Source organism: Oryx dammah, unplaced genomic scaffold, assembly GCF_014754425.2.
Source record: "Oryx dammah isolate SB20612 unplaced genomic scaffold, SCBI_Odam_1.1 HiC_scaffold_11, whole genome shotgun sequence".
NCBI classification, from domain to species: domain Eukaryota; kingdom Metazoa; phylum Chordata; class Mammalia; order Artiodactyla; family Bovidae; genus Oryx; species Oryx dammah.
Window position 1 is genome coordinate 38,702,178 of NW_024070195.1, and position 22,184 is coordinate 38,724,361.

The window sequence follows — 22,184 nt, forward strand, 5'->3', positions numbered from 1 at the left end:
GCCCTGACCTAACACTGTCCCCCGAACTGGAACGGGCACAGCATCAAATAGCAGATGAAAACCCTGGGGCACGTCAGGAGAGACCCTGGGAGAACAGGAAAAGCTTCCTCTCTGCCTTTTGAGGGAGAGACGCTACATTTCCGTTTTCACTGAGCCCACGCGTTACACGGTGGCCCTGGGTCGCGCATCATTTGCCAGATGAGAGTTCTCCAAGGCACGTCAAGGTGCTTCTGGTTCTTAGAAAAGCATTTTAAGCAGTGAGAATATTGTGATAACGTATATTCATTTTGCCTTTGTGTTTATTTAGAATAAAAATTATACACGCCCACAATATATTTCTTGCAGAGAGCTTAGAAACAGAAGCCTGGAACTTTTGCTTACCTTTTTATTTCAAAACAAACCTGAAAATTATAAAATAAAGAAGGCCATTGATAGTTTTTAAAGCACAAAATTAAAGAATTCTAAACATCAGGTCATAAAAACACTTTTTTATTCTTTGAAGATGTAACAGAAGTATAAATTTGAATCTGTATTTTAATAGATATTTGAGCCCCAAACAAAACATCATCGTTTTAAAATTTTACCAATAATTCTCAATTTTTCTAACCACTTAAATTACACGTATATTACTAAATTAGAAAACAATTTGAACGTATCTTTACTTAATAGTGTATAAAGCTAAAATTATTTTTATTTGCAATCCCTTGTTTCTTATATAATGCATTTTTTTTAAAGGCCATTTTATTTTCGTTAGTTACTGAATGGGACTTTGTAATTGTCATTTAACAATAGAAGGAATTCTTAAGTCAGAGAAGGCTGAGAAGCACTGGAGCAAGTCAGATCAGGGTCGTCTTCCAGGTCTTGACCCCAAGGCCCTCACCTCAGTGACCAGAGGAATAATTTCCCCTTACAGAACTCAAAAGCTGGCATGCCCAGATCTCTCCTCGATGAGTTTACAAAAATATCTGCAAGGAGCCCCAGCTACTTGGGACCTGCCAGTTTGGAGACTGGAGTCCCCAGTTTGAATGGGTTGACTTAGGTCACTAATTAAGTGGTGACCCCGTTATATTGGGCTGATGAGCAACTTGCTCAGCTGCTTTATCGAGTGAGTTATTGATCAGGAAGAAAAACCTTAGTATGGTGTTGCCAACCTGGGAACATCTCAAATCATAAAATAAACAATGACCAGGATCATAAGGCAAGATCCATAAACTGTGTCATTCTCAGAGCAAACAAGAAGGCACAAGAGTTGATTTCACGGAGTATCAGGAATGTAGCACGGCCTCAAAGAGAACGTTCTTTATTGCAGCATACTGGTATTGGGCGTCATATCCCCCTTCTTGGAGATGGGCAGGAATGTGTGCAGAGTCAGAGGAGTGAGGGAAGGAGGGTGACTGGGGAGGGTCGGTCAGGACTCCTCGGGGGACTTTGATGGCACAGCCAGTAGGGAAAGCAGGCAGGGGTCCAGGACAGGCCTGGTCCCGAGTCCCATGTAGCCAGAACCACGCCATGAAAAGACAGGGGTTAGGGCGCCTCTTCCTTACAGTGGAGGATGGGGTGGAAGGCAGGCCAGGATTCTTTAGTCTGTACTGGCTTATCTGCCAAGGGGCATCAGTAGCCTGCATTGACTCAGAGCCAGGACCTGTTTCCCTTTAGATAGTGAATGTTACCAGCCCACAGACTGTGTGAATTTCAAGAAGTATAGGTGGAGTTGGTTTCTATCATGAGAGGTAAGATGGTATATGTAGATAGGTAAAGAAGCATGCCAGTTCTCCCAGGTAAAACTGTCTGCTGCAGGCGCTGCCCTGTGCGGAGAGGGTGTCAGAGCAGAGCCAGGCGGGGAAGTGCGGCTTAGCACCCCTGTGAGTTGAAGAGCATTCGGCAGGAGGGCAGGCTGTCTGGGCAGAAGGTAGGAAGGTGACGCGTGTACATGGCTGTAGCTGCTGGCAACTCCGGGGATGTGGCAACAGGAAGGGTCCAGAGCTAAAGTCCTCGGGGATTTCTTGCTCGACGTGGCCACGTGTCTGTGTTGCTCTAGTTAGCCTGACCTCCACTAGGCTCAACATCTGGCCGCAGGCTGATTCCCGCCCCCACCCCCATCCCGACCCCAACCCCTCCACCGGGGCCAGCTCTCGGGTGATGGCCACCAGGCAGGCTTCGGGCATTCAGATTTCCTGATCACCTGTCCAGGCATGCTTCTGGTTTCCTCAGCATTTCACGCCTCTCCTTTGGGAAGCACATGTCTACTGCTGGCATCTGTCTCTCATCTTCCTTTGCGAGCACCAGGCAGTAAATTCATTTAATTTTTTAGCTACATTTACGACTTCTGTCAAATTCCCTTAATGTTTACCTGTCGAAGACAGCACCACTTGGCTCCAGTGACCTCCTGCTCCTTGTCTGCTCAGCATTTCCTTGTCGTCCGTCTCAACTTCTCAGAATGTTTTTCCTTTCATTGCCCACCAGGGAGCCTGTCATCTTGCCTCTTCTTCTTGGTTCTGCCCCTGGACACGCCCCACCCTCTGCCACTCGGAGGCAGCTTTCCCATCTTCCTCTCACGCTCAGCACTAGACGGCAGGCACATGGTGTGTCTGTCAGTGAGTCCCCCAACCTGCTCTCCTTCACTTATTTTCATTCATCTGATTCTCCCTGGTGCCAAGAGCCCAAAAGGTCTCCCTGGCTTTTTCCTTCACCACTTTCTACTGGTCTAGTCGCCAGTGCAGCTGCGTGGTCCTTCCAGCCCAGCTGCCTTGACTACTGCCTGACTCTGAGCTACTTGGGAGGCAAACGTGGCTCCCCTTCCCGCAGGAGGTTAGAAATGGCCTTGTGGGCAGGACCACAAACTTCCTGACGGATCTGAAGTTTCCACTCATACCCATGCAGCAGCCGGGCTGGTTCTGACGCGGCGTCTCTTGCCAACCTTTCATTCGCATTCAGCTGGGCGCCACAGAAAAGCAGCAAAGGCACACTGCTTCGTCCTTAAGGCGGCTGTCGGTCTGCCAGCCTGTTTCTTCTTATGCCTGTTTCGCTTATGCCCATTTCTTATTTTGACTTTGATGAAGCCTGGTTGGAAAGCAGGTTGTGGAGTGATTTTTCAGGAGGTAGAGACCTCAGGGGCATAAGCAGCCCCATGGGCTAGAAAGGACTTATAGGAAAAGCTTCCTTTCTGCAGTATGGAACGACCAAGTTCCTGCTCACAAGAACCCACAGGAAAGAAAGCCTTTGCCGAGTCAGTAACAGAGTGTGAGAACGAGGTGGACAGTCTGTAGGCAGCTCTCAGGGCTCCAGTTATGTGTTGAATTTATGTAGCTGAGGAAAGAGGCTGTGTGGTAATTTTTTTCTTATGTCCCGGCCCTAACTTGGGCCTGGCATGTGTGCGCACAGAGTACCTGCTTCCTGAGTGAGTGGATGAATGATTCAGTCTGTCCATCCATCGCTCCCTCTCCCCATCAGGCAGCCAAATAAAGGAAAAGGTTCAGTGAAACAGCTTCTCATCCCCGCAGTCCATGGGGATGAACAGCGCAGCGTATCCAAAGATAGAAGCCAGCACAGAAGAATCCATGTTAGTGGGGTAACGTTCGTACAGATGTCAGGAACTAAGCTATGATATCTAAGGATGTGCACACAGAAAAGAAGCGATTGTTATTAAAGGCAGGCTGTGGTTTTAGTAGTAGGGCAGGGGCTCAGATCAGGAAGGGACCATACGGTGCCGGCAGTGTTTCTGGTTCTTGACCCGCATGCGGTTTACATAGCTGGAGTTCACTATATAGTTGTTCAACAAGCTGTACATTTGAATTTTATGCACCTTTTAGTGGATAGTTTTCACAATAAAAAATGTTCTGTTTTAAGCAAAAGGGATAAATTGATGAGGAAACCAAAGCTGAACAATGTTAAGTGATTTGTAAGAGTTTGAATTCAGGCAGTTTGGCTCTTAACATCCAGGGTGCTCTATCTGCCAAAAAGGTATAATGTTGGGTTGGCCAAAAAAGTTCATTCAGCTTCCCCATGACTCTAGTAGTGCTTATTTGTCTTTCACTTCATTCAAAACAGTTTGGTTAGATATTATTGTGACAGCTGTCATATCAGTGTGCATTTTAAAAAGTTTATCAAAATTGTGTAACCATTTTTGTGTAAGCATTTTAATATTGAAGATGGAAGAAAAAAGCAACATTTTTGGCATATTATGCTCTATTATTTCAAGAAAGGTAAAAAGACAGCTGAAGCATGAGAGAAGATTTGTGCAGTGTATGGAGAAGGCGCTGTGACTGAACGGATGTGCCAGACGTGGCTTGTGAAGTTTCTTGCTGGATGATGCTCCATGGTCAAGTAGACCCGTTGAAGTTGACAGCAATCAAATTGAGACATTAATTGAGAACAATCAATGTTATACCACGAGAGATAGCTGGCATACTCAAAATATCCAAATCAAGCGTTGAAAATCATTTGCACCAGTTTGGTTATATTCCTCACTTTGATGTTTGGGTTCTACATAAGTTAAGTGAAAAAAACTGTCTTGACCTTATTTCCACATGTGATTCTCTACTTTATTGTAATGAAAACATTTTGTTTTTAAAACAAATTGTGACAGGCGGTGAAAAGTGGATACTGTACAATAATGTGGAACAGAAGAGCTTGTGGGCAAATGAAATGAACCACTGCCAACCAACGGCCGGTCTTCATCCAAAGAAGGTGAAGTTACGCATATGTTGGGATTGGAAGGGAGTCCTCTGTTGTGAGCCCCTTCCGGAAAAGGAGCTCATAATTAAACAATTAATTCCAACAAATACAGCTCCCAGTTAGACCAACTGAAACCAGCACTCAATGAAAGGCGTCCAGAAGTAGTCAATAGGAAACACATTATCTTCCATCAGGACAAGCAAACCGCAAGTTTCTTTAATGAACAGGCAAAAACTCACCATTGACTGGGGCGTCCTTGGCTGGAACATCCACTATACATACCAGATTTCTATTTATTTTGCCCTTTATAAAATTATCTTAATGGAAAAAGTTTCAGTTCCCTAGAAGACTGTAAAAGATACCTGGAACAATTCTTTGCTCAAAAAGATTAAAAGTTTTGGGAAGGTGGAATTATGAAGTTGCCTGAAAAATGGCAGAAGGTAGTGGAACAAAACAGTGAACATGTTCACTAAAGTTCTTGGTGAAAATGCAAAATGTCTTGTATTTTTACATAAAAACCTGAAGGAACTTTCTGGCCAACCCAATAAATAGTAAAGCCACAGAAAAGAGCCCAGCTCTGCCCTGGCTAGGCTATCAGATCAGATGTTGGTGAGCAGGTTGTTCCTGTGGGCAAGCTTTGTGCACCAGCCTGGGCTCGAACCAGGAGAGAAACCCAGGCAAGGGCCCTTCCCTAGAGGGGCTGTAGCTTCACCGCCCGACAGAAGTCAACCCACAGGAAGAGCACCTGAACCTGGGCTGGGGGCGGGGGTGATGTGAAGCGCAGGAGCCTGAGCTCCTGCAGTTGGGCAGAGGCAGTGGCGGCAGGTGGGCATGGCCCTGGATAGGCAGACAGCGCTGAGGCTGTGCAGTGGAGGCTTTGGGAGGGTGGAGGGTGCAAATTCCTCCCACCCCCCAGGAACCAGCTGCAGGAGGGTCCGCACTGCCGACACCAGCAGGGTGGAGAGTATGTAAGTGGCTGCTTGAGTTGCCCTCCAGGACCAGTCAGCGCCGAGCCTGGAGTGAGGCAGAATTTATTTACAGGCTCTGTCGGGCCCGTGAGTGGCTGTGGGCTCCCAGTGCCATCCTTGTTCCCATAGCAACATGTGGCTCTAGTGAAGGAAAAAAACAAAAAGAAGGAAACAGAGTCTGGTGTTTTTTGTTTTTTGTTTTTTTTTTTTTAAAAAGGCTCCCTCCTGGCCTGGTGACAGTTCAGTTCAGTCGCTCAGTCGTGTCCAACTCCTTGTGACCTTACGGACTGCAGCATGCCAGTCTTCCCTGTCCATCATCAACTCCTGGAGCCTCTACTCAAACTCAAGTCCATCAAGCCAGTGATGCTGGTGATAATCACTTCTCAGGCCCTGCCCCCCGGTTCTGGTCACTCCCTCGAGGATTCCCTCCCAGGCAGCATCCGCCAAAGGATGTCGTCTGAGAAACAGCCTCAACACACAGGGCAGGGAGGTGGGGGATGAGCCCAGGAGGGGAGAGAATGGGAAGGAAAGAAGGGGGGCCCTTTTCCAGTGTGAACCAGGAGAACTCAGCGTTGGTGCCGGCCTTGCCCCCAACCAGCTTGGGGGGCAGTATCACCTGGAAATATCACCTCACCTCCCTGGCTCCCAGGACACTTGTCTTTAAAATAAGGAGAGTGGACTAGATCTTAAAGAGTCCTTCCCAGTGAGACAGAAAAAAAAATCAGAAAAATACTTAATTTATAGTACAATTATACAAGACCTTTTATAGACGTCTTTATATTTAAATGTCTTTTAGGAAAGATTTTATTGGGAAAACAAAGGGAAAGTGACACAACAGTGAGCGCCTCATTGTTGCAAACACTCCACAAGCCTTATGGCCATTGCAGTGGAGCAGTTCAGCTCCAAAGGCCCGGCCTGTGAGGGTGCCCGCAGTGCCTGAGCAGGGGGGCCTGGGGGCCACTGGGCGGCGAGATGGACGAAGACCCCAGCTCGTGAGCATGACCCCAGCCATGCCTTGCTGCAGAGCCAGTGGTGAGGAGTCAGGCCTGAGATCTCCATGGAGCTGGTGCTCTTCAAGACAAAGCAGACACGTCTGGATGAAGTAAGCAACTGCCTTGGGCAGTAGGGCCACTAGAGCGGCCTCTAGGGGAGAGCGGAGGGCCCCAGTAAGGCCATGTCTACCAGTTCCCCCTGGGAACTAGAACATTTCTCCTTTTTTGCCTTAGTTTTCCAGATTAATTAAGAGAAAGAATCTCTCTCCTAGGAGCTCTGGAGTACACACACAGGAAAACCAGAGGTCAGGGATTCCAGGGCTGCCAGAGGTGACATGTTTTGGAAAGGCTTTTTTCAAGAACCTTCCAGGCAGTAGAGTTCCAGATACTTGTGAGTGCCTGGGCTTATGGGACGATGGCAGAGTGACACTGGAAAGGTAAAAAAAGCCATTGCCATACAGAAGCAGTGTCATCAAGAGGCTTACTCTCACGCCTAGTAGGAATAAATGCTTGCGCAAAACTGTTCGGTATCCTGTCACCCCGAAGCAATGTTAAAAAGTTGTTGCTTACAACCTGGAAATATCTTGCTATGAAATGGGAGAAATATAGCAAGAAATATCTTTCTATAACTGGTCTAACTGAAAACCATGTTTTGGGCTGTTCAGATGTACATACATGATACTCTGAGTTTAAAGTGCCATGTTTTATTGGAAATACTTGGTCTTCATTTTTAAGGGAACAAAGATAAAACATCTCTACAGTCTAGACAGACTTGGAACTTCTGTTCCTGAGACAAGTGTAAGAAGATGTAATTGTCAGCATCACCAAGCTCGGTAGGGTTTGCTGAGCACTGAGTGTGTGCCATGCTGCCATACACACATTGCGAAAGGAGAGAGGAAGTCTTCAGGGTGTGTAATTCAGAAGCCAGATCTCTGTGTCTGACTTATGAGCAGATAGCATTGAGAGGTAGGTATCTATTTATAAAGATATGTCACCTCGTAAATGTAAGTTGAAAGCTTGGCTCAGAAATCCTATTTGTATTGGTTGGTGTGAAAGAAGTCTGTGAAAATTACTCAAGAGAAGCCTGAAAAGCAAGGTAGAGTCATTGATCAACATTTATTAAATCTTCCTGATTTCTACTACAGTTCACAGGGGGTTCTGCTACAGTTCACAAGTGGACTCATAGGCCAACTTCGGAAAATTAACAGAGGCCTCTCTCTGCTTTTAAAAACCTTGGGGACCTCCCCAGGGGAACAGTGGATAAGAATCCACCTACCAGTTTAGGGGACAGAGGTTCAATCCCTGGTCCAGGAAGATTCCACCTGCTGCAGAGCAACTAGGCACTTGAGCCACAACTGCTGAGCCTGCTCTCCAGCGCCCACACCCCACAGAAGAGAAGCTGCCAACTGCAGCGGACAGCCCATGCACAGCACCAAAGACTCAGTACAGCCAAATAAATATTAAAACTTTAAAAAATGTCGGGGAAATGGCATTTGTTAAAATGTCTCAAAAAAAAACACCTTGAAGACATGTTGAACAGAGTGCTTGGGGAATCACTGTAATGAAAAGCAGCAAAGAGTGGCCAACAGAGGAATTCCCTGGTTCACCAAGGAGGGGCCACACGTACATGTGCAGCCTCTCCAGGGCTCCCAGAGATAAGAGGACCCCAGACTGTCTCCAGCATGTCGAGAATTACAGCTCCCAGAGAGGAAAGGAAAGAGATAATAAACAGCAGCCACAAAAAAGGACATGCGGATGGTGACTCGGGCTGTGTCAGCCTCATGCACACGACTACATTCCAGATTAACCAGCTTCTCCCGGGGGACAGATCCAGAGGCCTCCAAGCTGGTTTAGCAAAGGTGCCCCTTCGTGAGCAGCGGCCATCAAACTGCTAATGGGAGGCCTGACTCCTGAAGAGGGGAGGGAGGGTGACTGGGCGAGGGGTAATGGTTCTGCATAAATCCGAGCACAGCTCTGCGCCTCATTCACTTCGTCACAGCTTTTCCAAGGGCGGGGGTCGCAGTCTTGAGAAGGTTCAGAGGAAAGAAATGGAATCACACAAGCTTCTGAGTGAAAAGACATTCAGGACCTGGCTGTTTCTCTGAGAGGGAGGCCCCAGGTATGGCGGGGCAGGCCCCTCGTGGCACTGACGACCCCCCCGGGCAACAGAGACCCTGCAGTGTCTGCGTGAGGAGAGCGCGGCGTCCCCATGTGCCCACCGGCACACCTCTGCTGCTGGTCCCCGGGGGCCTGGGGGCCTGGGGGAAGAGCCCCGGCCTTGAGCCAGACGGTGGCAGTGAGTGTGGACACCGCGACGCTTACCGCCTCTGTGGCTTCCAGGCCTGGCCTGGGTGTCGGCTTCCCACCATTGCCCTGCGGGCTCAAAGCTGGTGGGTTGAATTATTGACTGAGACCGCTGAGCCGGCACATTGTACAGAATGGGGTGGTGAGGCCCAGGCCTTCATCTGGAGGTCCTCCCTGTGCCTTCTGCCCAGGGCCACTCCCGCCCCAGCTGCGAGGCTGGGTTTCGCACACCTTCCTCCCGACCTTCAGGCAGGATCACACTCACAGGTTGTGTCTTCCTGCTCGCTCGCTGCCCTGTTGTCTGAGGGAGGAGCTGTCCTGGCACCCAGAGGGCACAGGAGCGGGAGTGACCCCGCCCCAAGGTGTACCCCCTCCTGCTCCTGGGCTGCGTCCCTCTGCGTGGGGTCCTGACAGCGGGGGCTGCGTGGCCTGGCCAGCATTCGTGCTCAGTGAGGTCACTGAGGTTTGAAAAACAAGCCGTGGAAGGACAATCAGAGGCCGAGTCCAGGTCTGGTGCTCGGGAGCCTGGGGGCACCACAGTCCTCCCAGGGGGTCACCCAGCCTCTGTCCTCCTAGGGGGTCACCCAGCCTCTGTCCTCCCAGGGGGTCACCCAGCCTCTGTCCTCCTAGGGGGCACCCCAGCCTCTGTCCTCCCAGGGGGAACCCCATCCTCTGTCCTCCCAGGGGTCACCCAGCCTCTCTCCTCTCGGGGGGGTCTCCAGCCTTTGTCCTCCCGGAGGGTCCCCAGCCTCCGTCTTCCCGGGCGGGGAACCCAGCCTCTGGGGGGGCGGTCTCCAGCCTCTGTCCTCCCAGGGGGTCCCTAGCTTCTGTTCTCCCAGGGGGGCCCCCAGCCTCTGTCTTCCCAAGGGGGTTCTCTGTCAGTCTTACCAAGCCTGTTACAGGTGCTGTAGTTTATCCTTTTAAAATGCTTCTTTCCTGCTTTTCCCACATTGCTGTGTTCTACCTCAGAGGATTTCAAGTTTAAGGGTTTGCTGTCATCTGCTTGCTTTCTTCAGACCCTTGTACTACTTATCACCACAAACATATTCCTTTTGTGATATTTTTAATAGAATCAACACTTAAGTGTTTAAGCGTCTCCTCTGTCCAGAGGCCCTGGCTGCCCGCCTGGGTCCAGGCCAGGCCCCCAGCAAGCCCTCTGAGGCACGGCCTCTTGCTCCACCATCCCTGCGGCCCACTTCCTCGGCTCCCTTCCTGTGCCATCACGTGGGGCTGGGGTGCCCACAGAGGACCCCTCTGACCAGACCTGCCTCATCCTTCCAGGCCCAGCTCTGGAGGTGTGCCCCACCCCACACCCTCCTGGCTCACTGCATGGTCAGAGCCTGGCCTCACTCAGCGTGGGGTGTGCCCTCCCAGGGGCCAGGACTCACTGGAGGGGTACAGGAGGTGCCTCAGTTTGGGGTGACCGCATGCATGCACTCGGACCTCCTGAGCCCCGTGGACCCCTCTCCTGTTTGGGTCCCGACCACCCCCGGTGTCCCGCACCCCCCGCCCCCTAGCCTGGCACCTGGGGGTGCCAATCCTGCCCCACTCGCCGCCCTGAGCCCGCTCGCTCCGTCCCCGCTGCCCCATCTACGTCTGCACACGTCTTTCTGTTTGTAAAACACCCATTGCACTTGGACTCTTGCCCATGCAGTTTGTGACTGTATAGCTGTTTCTTGTGTGTTGCCTAAGAGTCGGCAGAGCCCGCTGGGTGCTGGAGATGCTCAGGAGCCCGCATCAGTTAGTTGGTCCCTTGGTGACACCCTGGGACTCCAGGGTCACAGCCTGAAGCGCAGCTCTGACCGGCCCTGGTTCCTCACGGTCGCTGTGGAGGCTCCGCCAGGCAGGCCTCGGGGGCTCCCGTTACCCCGCTCGGGGCAGAGCCTGCGCTGAGCTTCGCGCGGTCAGGGAAACGAGTGGGCCTGATTCCCGGGAGCCGCCACCGGACGCTGAAACGGCCCCATTGGGTGTGTTGGGAATAACAGCCATTTGCATTACTCTTTCAGAACAGGTAGGTGGGTGGGCTAGAGACAGTTCAGTCTCGCAGGTGGGGAGAGGCTCTAGACCGTCCTCCAGGCTTCTCGCGCCCCTGGGCCAGCGCCGCCCACGGGCCCCTTCCACAGGTGGCGGCCAGGCAGGCAGCGGCCGCCGCGGTCTTCTTTACTTTTCACTTCAGAGTTTTTACTGATTTGTTGATTCCTGTGTGAGGCCCTGAGCAGGAGAAAGAAGAGCCACGCCTGGGTCCTTGAGTCGGATGGGAACTGACAGCTCAGGGCACGGGCGGGAGGAGGAGCCCCAGCCCCGCAGGCGGCCCAGGAGCCGAGAGACCGAAGGGAAGCCACGAGGGCGCGGAGGGAAAAGCGACGGCTGGGCAGCCTGGGGGTGCCGCCAGGCGGACGCCTCCTGCGGGGGAGCGGGGTGAGACACGCGGGGCTCGTGTCAGAACCGGGCAGCATCGCAAAGCTCGTTCAGAGCGGACGGAGCCACGGGCACCGGGGAAACTCGGTCGTGTTGAGAAACAGAAGGATGTGTGTTCGCTTGCAGGGAGGTCTGAGAGGGGACCCACTGATGGGGCGGGGGTGTTATGGAAGCAGAGGTGTGTTCTGGGGGGTCATCTCCACGGCTCCATCATGTCCTTGCTCATAAAGCAAGAGACTGTCAGTTACCCACTAGGAAATGGTTCTGTCACTTCAGAAGCTCGAAGAATGTGGAGCTGTTGGAGAGTAGATTAATAGTTGCTACTTAGAAGAGGATTTTCAGATTGACCCCAGGTAGCTCAGGTGAGAGCCAGTGGCCCTGCAGACAGTTTTTAAATCCCCTGAAAAGGCCCTCCCATCAGGCTGCTGACAGGTAAGCACCTGCCAACGGGCCCAAGTCGGTAGATTTGCTTGGGGGGAAAAAAGGGGAGAAAGAAAAAGAAAGGAAGGAGAGACCTGGGCGCTGATCCCAGGCAGCTACGGCCGCGGGGGTCCACAGGAGGCAGCCCCAGCCTGGGCTCTAGAGAGAGATGGGGGCTCACGGTGAGAAGCAGCAGGCTCTGCTGCACAGAGAGGGCCTGGCCCAGTCAGTCCCACGCTAGAGTCTGAGAAGCAGGACTTGAAACAGTGGTAGACAAATGAATTGAAGTGGGAATATGGAAAAAAATAGTGATGCAGGGAGGTAAGCACGGAATTTATATTTTAAGTATAATTTCCCAGTTGATACTACATTTGTCTTCTCCTCTGTGAACGTGATTCTGCAGGAGAGTGCACGTGTATGCGTACATTGTGGATGTATGTCTGCACATGGTGTGGGTGTGTGTGGTGCGTGTGTGCACAGTGAGTATGCTTGAGCTGTGAGGTCACAGAGCTCCCAGGAGGAAGGGGCACCCACCCCCAGCTCTCTGCACCCCTGAGCCCCCTGCAGTCTCCTCCGCCTGGTCCTTCCTCAGGGAGGGTGGCCCATGGCCAGCCTGGCCTGCTTCCTGCCTACTCCCAGAACTCCAGTGCCTTCTCTACAGCCCAGCCTTTATCCAGGACTCAGGAAGCGGGCCAGATCCAGGTTCAGTGGCTCCTCTCTAGCCAGTAGGCCCCTCAGAAGGAAAGGGTACGCCCAACCCAAGCAGAGTGAGGCTTGAGCTCTCCTGGGAACATGGGGTGGCCAGGGCTGGGAGCCTGTGCTGTCTCTCACAGCTGTCCACACAGGCCCAGGCACCCGGCAGTCCTTTCCAAGCAATCACTGCACGCTGGTTACATGCTTCTATAAATCAGTGACAGCTTTACTACAACCCGCATCGTCTTATATCTAGGACCCTGGGCTGCTTTAGGAGAAGTCTGGAGACCCGAGGGAGCAAACCCGCAGGGTGCGGTAGCACAGTGTGAGAACCAGGCCCTGCAGGCGTTTGTCCAGGACGCTGTGGTTCTAGCAGCGGGTCTTCTGTCTCCTGGTTCCCAGCCATGGTGACCTCTGGCTCCCTCAGCCTCAGCTCCTGTCCTGTTATTTGCCCAGTGCACCAGTGACTCCAAGGCTGTCCGGTGCCGTCAGGCCCCTCCATAACTGGCACTCACCCCTAAATCCCACTCCAGCTTTCTGCTCCAGAGCCTCACCCACCACACTGTCACCTCTCCTCACAGTTGGCTGCTTGGAACTTCTCAGACATCACTTGGCTGGCTGTCTCCTCCCCAGCGTCTCTACCCATTATTATTCCCCTTGCCCGGAACACGTTTAACCCTATAACGTTCTTGCCTTCCCTCCAAGTCTGTTCTGTTTTGTTTTAATTTTATTGAGGTACGGTTGATTTACAATGTTGTGTTAATTTCTTATGAACAGCAGAATGATTCCAGTTGTGTGTATATATATATATATATATATATTCATTTTCTCATATCCTTTTCCACTGTGGTTTGTCAGATGCTGAATACAGCTCCGCACTGTAGAGTAGCACCTTGCTGTGTAGCTGTTCTGCTGTTTGCACCTGCTCACCCAGAACTCTCAGCCCTTCCCACCCCTGCCTCTCCTCTCCTCCCTAGGCAGCCGCAAGTCTGTTCTGAGTCTGGTTTTGTTTCATAGATATGTTGATTTGTATATTTTGGATTCCACATGTAAGGGATACCATTTGGTATCTCTCTCTCCCTGGCTTGCTTTACTGAGGATGTTAATCTCTAGATCCATGTTGCTGCGGATCTGCCTGTAGATTGTGGTGGGGTGGGAGGGGGCAGCCACATGGCTTGCAGGATCTTAGTTCCTTGACCAGGGAACACACCTGCCCCTCAGCAGTGACAGTGTGGAGCCCTAACCACTGGGCTGCCAGGGGCTCCTGCTTGTCACCTTTTAAAAGGGCTCTCCTGAGGGCTTAGTCTCCTAAGTTCTCTGAGCAACGGCCTTCAAACAAGTTGTTTTTATTGTTGTTGCTCCGTTGTGTCCACCTTGCAACCCCATGGGCTGCAGCATGTCAGGCTTCCCTGTCCTTCAACTATCTCCCAGAGTTTTCTCAAACTCCTGTCCATTGAGGTGATGATGCCACCCAACCATCTCATCCTCTGTCGCCCTCTTCTCCTCCTGCCCTCAATCTTTCCCAGCATCACGGTCTTTTCCAGTGAGTCAGCTCTTCGTATCAGGTGGCCAAAGTGTTGGAGCTTCATCATCAGTCCTTCCAGTGAATATTCAGGACTGATTTCCTTTTCAGTTGACTGGTTTGATCTCCTTGCTGTCCAAGAGACTCTCAAGAGTCTTCTCCAGCACCACATTTGAAAGCATTAATTCTTTGGTGCTCAGCCTTGTTAATACCCCAACTCTCATATCCATACATGACTACTGGAGAAACCATAATTTTGACTATATGGACCTTTGTTGGCAAAGTGATATCTCTGCTTTTTAATACACTAAGTTTGTCATAGCTTTTCTCACAAGGAGCAAGCATCTTTTAATTTCACAGTGGCAATCACTGTCCACAGTGATTTTGGAGTCCAAGAAAATAAAGTACCTCACTGTTTCCATTTTTTCCCCTTCTATTTGCCATGAAGTGATGGGACCAGATGCCATGATCTTAGTTTTTAATGTTGAGTTTTAAGCCAGCTTTTTCACTTTCCTCTTTCACCTTCCATCAAGAAGCGCTTCAGTTCTTCACTTTCTGCTCTAAGGGTGGTGTCATTTGCATGTCTGAGGTTATTGATATTTCTCCCAGCCACCTGGATTCCAGCTTGTGATTCATCCAGCCCGGCATTTTGTAGGATGTATTCTGCATATAAGTTAAATAAGCAGGGTGACAGTATACAGCCCTGATGTACTCCTTTCCCAGTTTGGAATCAGTTCATTGTTCCACATCCGGTTCTGACTGTTGCTTCTTGACCGGCACACAGATTTCTCAGGAGGCAGGTAAGGTGGTCTGGTATTCCCATCTCTTGAAGAATTTCCCACAGTTTATTGTGATCCACACAGTCAAAAGCTTTAGCATAGTCAGTAAAGCAGATGGTTTTCTGGAATTCCCTTGCTTTTTCTATGATCCGGTGGATGTTGGCAATTTGACCTCTGGTTCCTCTGCCTTCTCTCAATCCAACTTGTACATCTGGACGTTCTTGGTTCAGGTATTGTTGAAGCCTAGCTTGAAGGATTTTGAGCATTGCCTTGCTAGTTTGTGAAATGAGTGCAATTGTGCAGTACTTTGAACATTCTTTGGCATTGCCCTTCTTTCGGATTGGAATGAAAACTGACCTTTTCCAGTCCTGTGGCCACTGCTGAGTTTTCTGAATTTGCTGGCATGTTGAGTGCAGGACTTTAACAGCATCATCTTTTTAAGATTTGAAATAGTTCAGCTGGAATTCCATCACCTCCACTAGCTTTGTTCATAGTGATGCTTCCTAAGGCCTACTTGACTTCACACTCCAGGATGTCTGGCCCTAGGTGAGTGACCACACCATCATGGTTATTCTAGTCATTAAAACTTTCTTTGTACAGTTCTTCTGTCTGCATATCCCCTAAAAGAGCTTTGGGGAAAAAAGTATAGTTTTTTGAACATTTTAAGTAAAACATTTGTTCACAAGTTTAAATATAATTATTTGTGTTAATATGATATAGGAAAAAATAAATATTTTAAAAGGTGGACGATGAAGACTATTAGGAATACATAGTTGATGACATGATTTACTAAGATAGATTTTAACCAACTCATTGAATTAAAGGACACCAAATCTGAAAATAATCGTGGAATCATTCATGGGTTTTAGCCAGTGTATTTTGAGAATGTCTTCATAATTCTGGAAAAATTCCAGTTACGTTTAGAAGAATTACATGAGTCACATATACAGTTCAGTTCTAAATTCAGAACATCTCCCCCAGGCCACGCTTCCCCCACTTGGGGACCAGGAGCCACCAGGGTCCTCACTTATGGTGGGGGTGTGTGCTCACCCAGGGGTTGGCATGCCCCAGTGGCACCCAGCAGGGCAGCTCAGGGCTGTGCTTTCCTCTCGGGATGTGGGCGAGGGTGTCAGGATTCAGTCACTTCTCAGGCAGTTTTGGAAAATACAGAATTTGAGGATCTGGAAATGGATTCCCAAGAAGCCAGCATGCTTCTTGGAAAGTAGATGTGTGTTCCCCAGACTGAAGACCCCACTGCAGAGAGTGTGATTCTGCTCTGCAGAGAGCTCAGGACAGGGAGCAGGGATCCCAGGAGGATATGGTCGTTACACACTGGAACAAAGACTTCCCGTGTGTGCCGGGGAGGGCTCCTCTGCAGACCCTGCTCTGAGGGGGGCTGCCCCTGCTGCCCCAGCTCATGTCCAACCATCCCTCCTGCGCTGGGCGTGAGGCTCCCGCCACCCCAGCCGTGCTGCATTTGCTCAAGGTCAGGGCCAAGGCTCACGCTTGCTCTCCGAGCTCTGTGCGGACCCACCTGTCTGCCCAGTGGTGCTTCCTCAGTGAGTCACACGAGAGTCACCCAGCATCTCCTGGGTACTGTGGGAGGCCCGCTCCTCCACGTGAGGGTGTCTGCTCCCAGTTGGCCCAAGGCCCGTCAGGTTGAAGTTCCCTCCCCAGCACTGCTGCCCAGAGGATGAATTCATACCAAGAACGTGTTCCTTCCTGAGGCCACGGCATGAGGTCAGCCGGCTCCCTGGTCCCTTGGAGATCCCCTGGGGTAGTGCCCTGCTGGACTTTATGGCAGTACAATTTCCATGCCATACAACTCACCTATTTAAAGCATACAATTCATTGGTTTCTAGTATTTTCAGAGTCTTGCAGCCATCGCCACCACCATCAACCCCACTAGCTTCTAACCCAACTGCCAGATATAAGAATTAGTTAATTTAAAGAGAAAGAAAAGCTCGTGAGACCAAAGTAACCCAAAACAGAGAAGTGCGGTGGGAACATTTTCTAGGAATCCACACCACGCTGCCTGTAACTCTTAGACCATCAGCCCACTTACTTTTACCCTGAAACACGCTCCAGCCTTCTAGTTGCTCCTGTCTGCACCTGCAGCAGGGGACAGAGGACCCCCTCTAACTCCCCTGGGGACCGTGACCTGACTCGTCACAGCCCAGGTGGGACACTGGCCTGCACTCACCGCCTCTCCTCTCTCACAGGTGTTCCACTGCGTCCACTTTGAGTGTCCCGAGCAGCAGAGTGCCCAGAAGGACAGCAGCGACGAGCCCGGGACAGGGGGCGCCAGCGCGGCCGGGCAGCAGCTCGACCCCCACGCCCTGCAGGCCCCCAGCGGCAGCTCCCTGCCCTCCAGCCCGGGCTTCAACTCGCGCTCACCCAACCGGCAGCACCAATAAAGGAGGCGCACATGTGGAGTGACGCGGTGGTCAGGTGGCGCAGGAGCCGTGTCCCCCACCCGAGCAGGGGTCCCTGTGGACTCCCCCCACACCCTCCCCCACAGGAGTAGGCCTGGCCGCGAAAAGGGACACAGAACGGGTTTCCTTCCAAGGACACAAAGGGGCTGCTCTGTTCTCCTCAATTTGTTCAAATCAGGCTGGTCTCCAGAGGAAGAGAGTGGGTCTTCAATCTTCATCAAGTCCTCCATTAACACCCTACCTCTCTAATCTAACCCACAGAGGGCACAGAAGGAAGTAATAGGCAGGCCCGGGTCAGCATACAGAAACGGCATGTGGACACGGGCCTGGAAGGGGGTGTGTCGGGCCTTTACCCAGAGGTGCCCTGAGGAAGGAGGTTTCAGTGTGTTTACTTTTATGGAACACATTGCCCTGGCAACCAGATGGTTTTTTTATTTCTTTTAGTTACTCTCCATTTGCTGAATCATAGGTATTCCAGATCTTTTTGAAAGGCTCAAACCGCAATTCACTTGTTTTAAACCCTTTTGATGCTGTAATTTTCCTTCTTTAGTTTTGAACAGTGGAGTGTGGGGTAGAGCGGAAAAATAGCATGCACGTCTCCTCAGGGAGGGATGGAGGCAGGGCTTTGTGGTCTGACAAGGAAAATCCTTTGAGGAAGTTCAACAAAACACACAATGAACAAATCAATCTGCGGACACTGGAGTTAATAATCACTCAGTGCCAGGTTGTTAAGCTGTCATTCCTGAAATGAATCCCGCCTTTAAGCTTGGGAGGCTGACAAGGAAACAGTGATTATGCCACCAGCTAATTTAACGTTCAGAAGTATGCAGAGATAAACCTGCCCCAGCTTCTGGCTAGGCTGGACCTGCCCTGATGCCATAAGTTAGTAGAGGTGCGCGGAGACGGCCGTCCTGCCGGTCAGGGTCTGGAATGCAAGAGGAGCCTCTCCCGCCTGCTGGTGATCAGTGGTTGCTGCTTTTCCCCCAGACCATAATACTCAGCCAGGGATTGGGTTGGCGGGGGAAGCCAATTCTAAGCAGCTTTCCTCTTAATCCTCACTGAAACCATCTAATCTGCCCCGCGTGTCTGAGTGATGTCCGCCCAGCGCTAACCGCCCTGTGAAAGCCCCTCCCCAGGTCCTCCCAGTGGCTGGCTACAGTGGTCAGGCCCTCCGCACACCCTGCCTGAGGCAGGGTGGGCACTTTCTTTCTGTCTTAAGCACACATTGGTCGTGGGTGTGCAAAGAGCCAGTGGGTCGGCTCTTTCTTCCCAGTGTGACACAGATGTGAGTGGCTTATCGGTCCTGGAGGAGTAGGGTCGCTTCAAGCTGCATGAATAAACCAGATGGTTGTCTTTCTGCGGGTCCCCCTCAGTGCCCTTGACTCTGATCTCTGTCTGCATCCCCCCGTGTGGGGTGAGTGGAACCCCTGGGTTGGGGGCCAGCTTTTCACTGTGGGAGGAGGGCTCTGGTAACAAATGGGGCTGCTCGCTTGCTCACCATGGGTGGGTGACCACCTCCCTCAGCATCCAGCCTCCGGTTGCCAATTAAGAGCCTGGAATTCTTGTCCACTCAGTACCTCCTCTGGTGGCGCGTTCACTGCCGACAGGGAAACAGGAGGAGCAGGGGACTAAGGAGCGGGCAAGGTTCAGATCGTTTATGGGTAGCACCTGTTCATGGGCTTACTCATGGAGTCACCTGTCCAGAGAGGAGTCCCAGCCTGGAGGCCGGCACTGCTGACCTGGGGAAGGTCCGGAGCCTTCTGAGCCATGGCCCTGCAGCATCCCTCTGCGTCCAAGCACAGGGGACGAATGCCGCCTGGCCGCTCAGCTGCCAACCAGGAGGCATGGACTGTGCCTGGCTGGCCAGCGGCTCAGCCTTTCTCTCTCGTCCCCGGTGAATTCTCTCCACCCTGAGGTCTGTCTGGAGAACAGAACCATCTCCCTGCTCCTGCAGCCGTTCAGTCACCCTTGTTATCACGTAAAGGACAGGAAGGGACAGCGAGGCTGCCCCTCCCTGGCAGCTGCCTCTCAGGGCCCCTGATGGTCTGGAGGCCTGTTCTGGATGCTGATCAAGCTCAGCGGGGCACTCCAGTCTGCCTCGGGCCACTAGGCAGGGGCTCCACCTTCCCTGATGAGCCTTCTGGTTTGGGGGATGGGAGGCAGTCAACAAATCCATAGGGGACTGACATCTCCAGAGCCCTGGCCAGTCCTACAGAGGACTCCCCCCACCCACCCCGCCGGGAGCCAAATGGACCAAAATGGCCCCCAAACTCGGAGATACCAAAGGAGCTGAGAGGGAGTGCAGAGGCTGAGACCCAGCTCCAGGGAGCCCCACCAGACCCCTCCACCCAGCAGAGGGTAGAGGCCACGTCCCTGGGGAGCTGTGTGTACCAGGCTGCCGGTTTGGCCAGGCCGGGAGGGGGCAGCGGCAGAGGAGGGCCGGTGGCTCATCTGCACGGTGCGGGGTTGAGGAGGTCGGGGCAGATGGACAGGGGTGCCTGTGGCCTCTGGCCCTTTTTGGAAACACCACCTTTGTAACCAGGTCACAAGACAGAACGAGCAGAGCCTCTTGCCCTTACTTTAGATAAGCTCTGTGCAGAGTAAGAGGCAGACTTCTTTGAGGGAAAGCGTTCAGTCACCTCCTGGAGGGCTGGCTCTGAGCACGGCAGGCAGGGCACGTGCCACATGTGCCCCAGGCGAGGCCGGGTGCCAAGCACTCGAAACTTGACACACACATACTTGTCTTCCCATATTCTCAGTGCTTTTTCCGATGTTCTGGTTTTAGTTAGAACCATGAGCCCATGATGGATGTGGGACTCTTCTCAATTGCTCTTTAAATTATCACTTTTTAAATCTTAGTAAATGAAGTATGATTCCTGACAAATAAAAGTGTTTTATCCCTAGAAGAGTTGGGAAAAAGATAATTATTTTCAGCAAGAGTAGGATGTGTGTGTTAGACGGAGTCCTTGGCCAAGAAAAAAGCAGCTTCTGAATTGTGCAAAAATTGCTCAGGAGTTATGCTGTCCCTCCAACTGTCAAACCACTGTGCAGACAGTGCCGACCCAGTTCAACTTCACCTTTTTTTTTTTTTTTTAATTTAGAAAATAACAGAATTGTAATCACTTATTCTTTCTAGAGCCACAGGGAAAGGGAGGTCTTATCTGTGATAAAAAGCAGAGCATCCTGTGTGCGGAGGCCAGCTGGTAATAAAGGGAGCGTTCCCCAGTGCGGCTTCAATTAAGAACCTCCCTTCGGACAGAGAAGAAAAGGTGTCAAAGGAGGAAAACAAAATTAAATGTGTCTCCTTCTAGGAGTTTTTCCTCATTAGTGGTTTGCTTTTTGTGTTTTTCCTGGTGCGATTTCACTCGCATCTTCCACATGGGTGGCCGGCTCCTCTGGGTGCGGCTGGGGCGGTGGCCGGGCAGGTGGCAGTGGCCGTGGGCAGCGGTACAGGCCACGCTCCATTTACTTCTCTGCCTACAGCCATTGATTCCGCGTTGACATGGCTCCGGTGGGAGTCCAGTGCTCCTTAGCAGCCTGAGGGGTGTAAAATGCAGTCGGTGGTTTTTATTGTAGCAGAAGTTGTCCTGGGCCTTGTGTCCACTCAGGAGTCACGGGAGGAGCTGGGGAAGGATGGACAGCGCAGCCAGGATGCACCTGCTTCTCCCCCCGGAAGCTGGCCTGGTCACACCTGGGTGACTGGACAGGATCCTAAGGCCCTGGCGTTTTGCAGGAAATGAATGAGTGGTGAGGGGGACTCGCTGGAGGGTAAGCCAGTTTCTGGTACACCCCAGCCCTGCCCTGCGAAGGGGTGGAGAGAGAGGAGAGGACATGCTGATCTTGCTGGTGTCCGTGAGACAGGCCACACCTCAGCAGAACCGAGGGCCTGCGCGCCCACCACACAGCCTGGGGCCCTGCAGTCAGAACCGTCTGCTGAACCGATGCGGCTGGGAGCTGCCCCCACTGCAGAGGTGAGCACAGGTGTGCACTGCTGAAAATCACTCTTTAAAGTACTTATTTTTAAAAAATGCTAAAGTAAGAATGCTCATGGAATAACCTAGTGGAGGGGGTGGGGGTGCCCTCCCTTTCGTCTGGCTCTGAGCTGGGCTAGTCACTCACTTCCTCTGTGACCGACTATCCAGATGGGCCCAGCCTTGTGTCCCTGTCCTCTGCCAGCTGGAAGGCAGACTCTGGAAGGGGCTCCCTGACCCCAAGTGACTCTCTGCTTTTTAAAAAAACTAAAACTCACCTCCCCCACCAAGAGGGCTCATGGCCTGAAGACTCCCTTCATCCCCCTCATCGAGATGGGGGTCTCAAGCGTTTACCATTTGCATCCTGCGTCTTTACAGCTCTGAGCCCAGGGGAGACGACAAGGCTGCCCCACCCGCCCCCACTACCGTCTCCCCTTGGCATCCCTGCAGCTGGGACAGCTGAAGCTGCCGCCTGAGAGCCAGCTCCAGGAGGAGCCAAGGCCCGTCAGGTGGGAGTGGAACCCCGGGGCTTGGGTTCCCTTGGGACACCCAGGAACACTGCTGACACGCTTACAGCCTGTCACCAGGTGAGCCTCCTCCTCGAGCAGCAGTGGGGTGGACAGGACAGGTTCGGCCAGCCCAAGGTCGTCGTGCTGCTCATGGCAAGAGGTGGCCTCCGCTTTCCACCCCGTGTTCAGGTGGCAGGCTGTCCTCCCTGATGGCTGCTTCTAGCCCTGGCTTCCTGGTTTACCCCTAGCAGCTACCGGGGTTTCGCGAGACCTGCCTGGGCCCTGACAGTAAAGAGGAGCCTCTGTGGGTGGGGACCACAGGAAGCTCCGAGCGCTGACCAGCTCGGGCCTCAGGCAGGGCTCCCCAGGTCTCAGTGCCCGGCTTTCCCGGCTGCCTTCTGTGAAAGGCAGTGCCAGCTCCCAGAGAGACCTGGAAGCGCCAGGAACCTGCCGTCAGGCTGTCCCAGCTCTGAGGTCCTGAGGCTACACACCCTAGCCC

The 22,184-nt window shown here is 52.0% G+C and overlaps 1 protein-coding gene across 1 annotated transcript in view; it reads left to right on the forward strand.

Annotated features, from left to right (window-relative positions):
- Positions 1-17,209, forward strand: part of BTBD9 (BTB domain containing 9) — a 404,236-nt gene extending 387,027 nt beyond the window's left edge. The window contains exon 11 of the mRNA XM_040249776.1: positions 16,993-17,209. Within this exon, the coding sequence (XP_040105710.1) occupies positions 16,993-17,187 (195 nt within the window). The 3' untranslated portion in view covers positions 17,188-17,209. The remainder of the gene's footprint in view (positions 1-16,992) is intronic.
- The last annotated feature ends 4,975 nt before the right edge of the window (positions 17,210-22,184 follow it).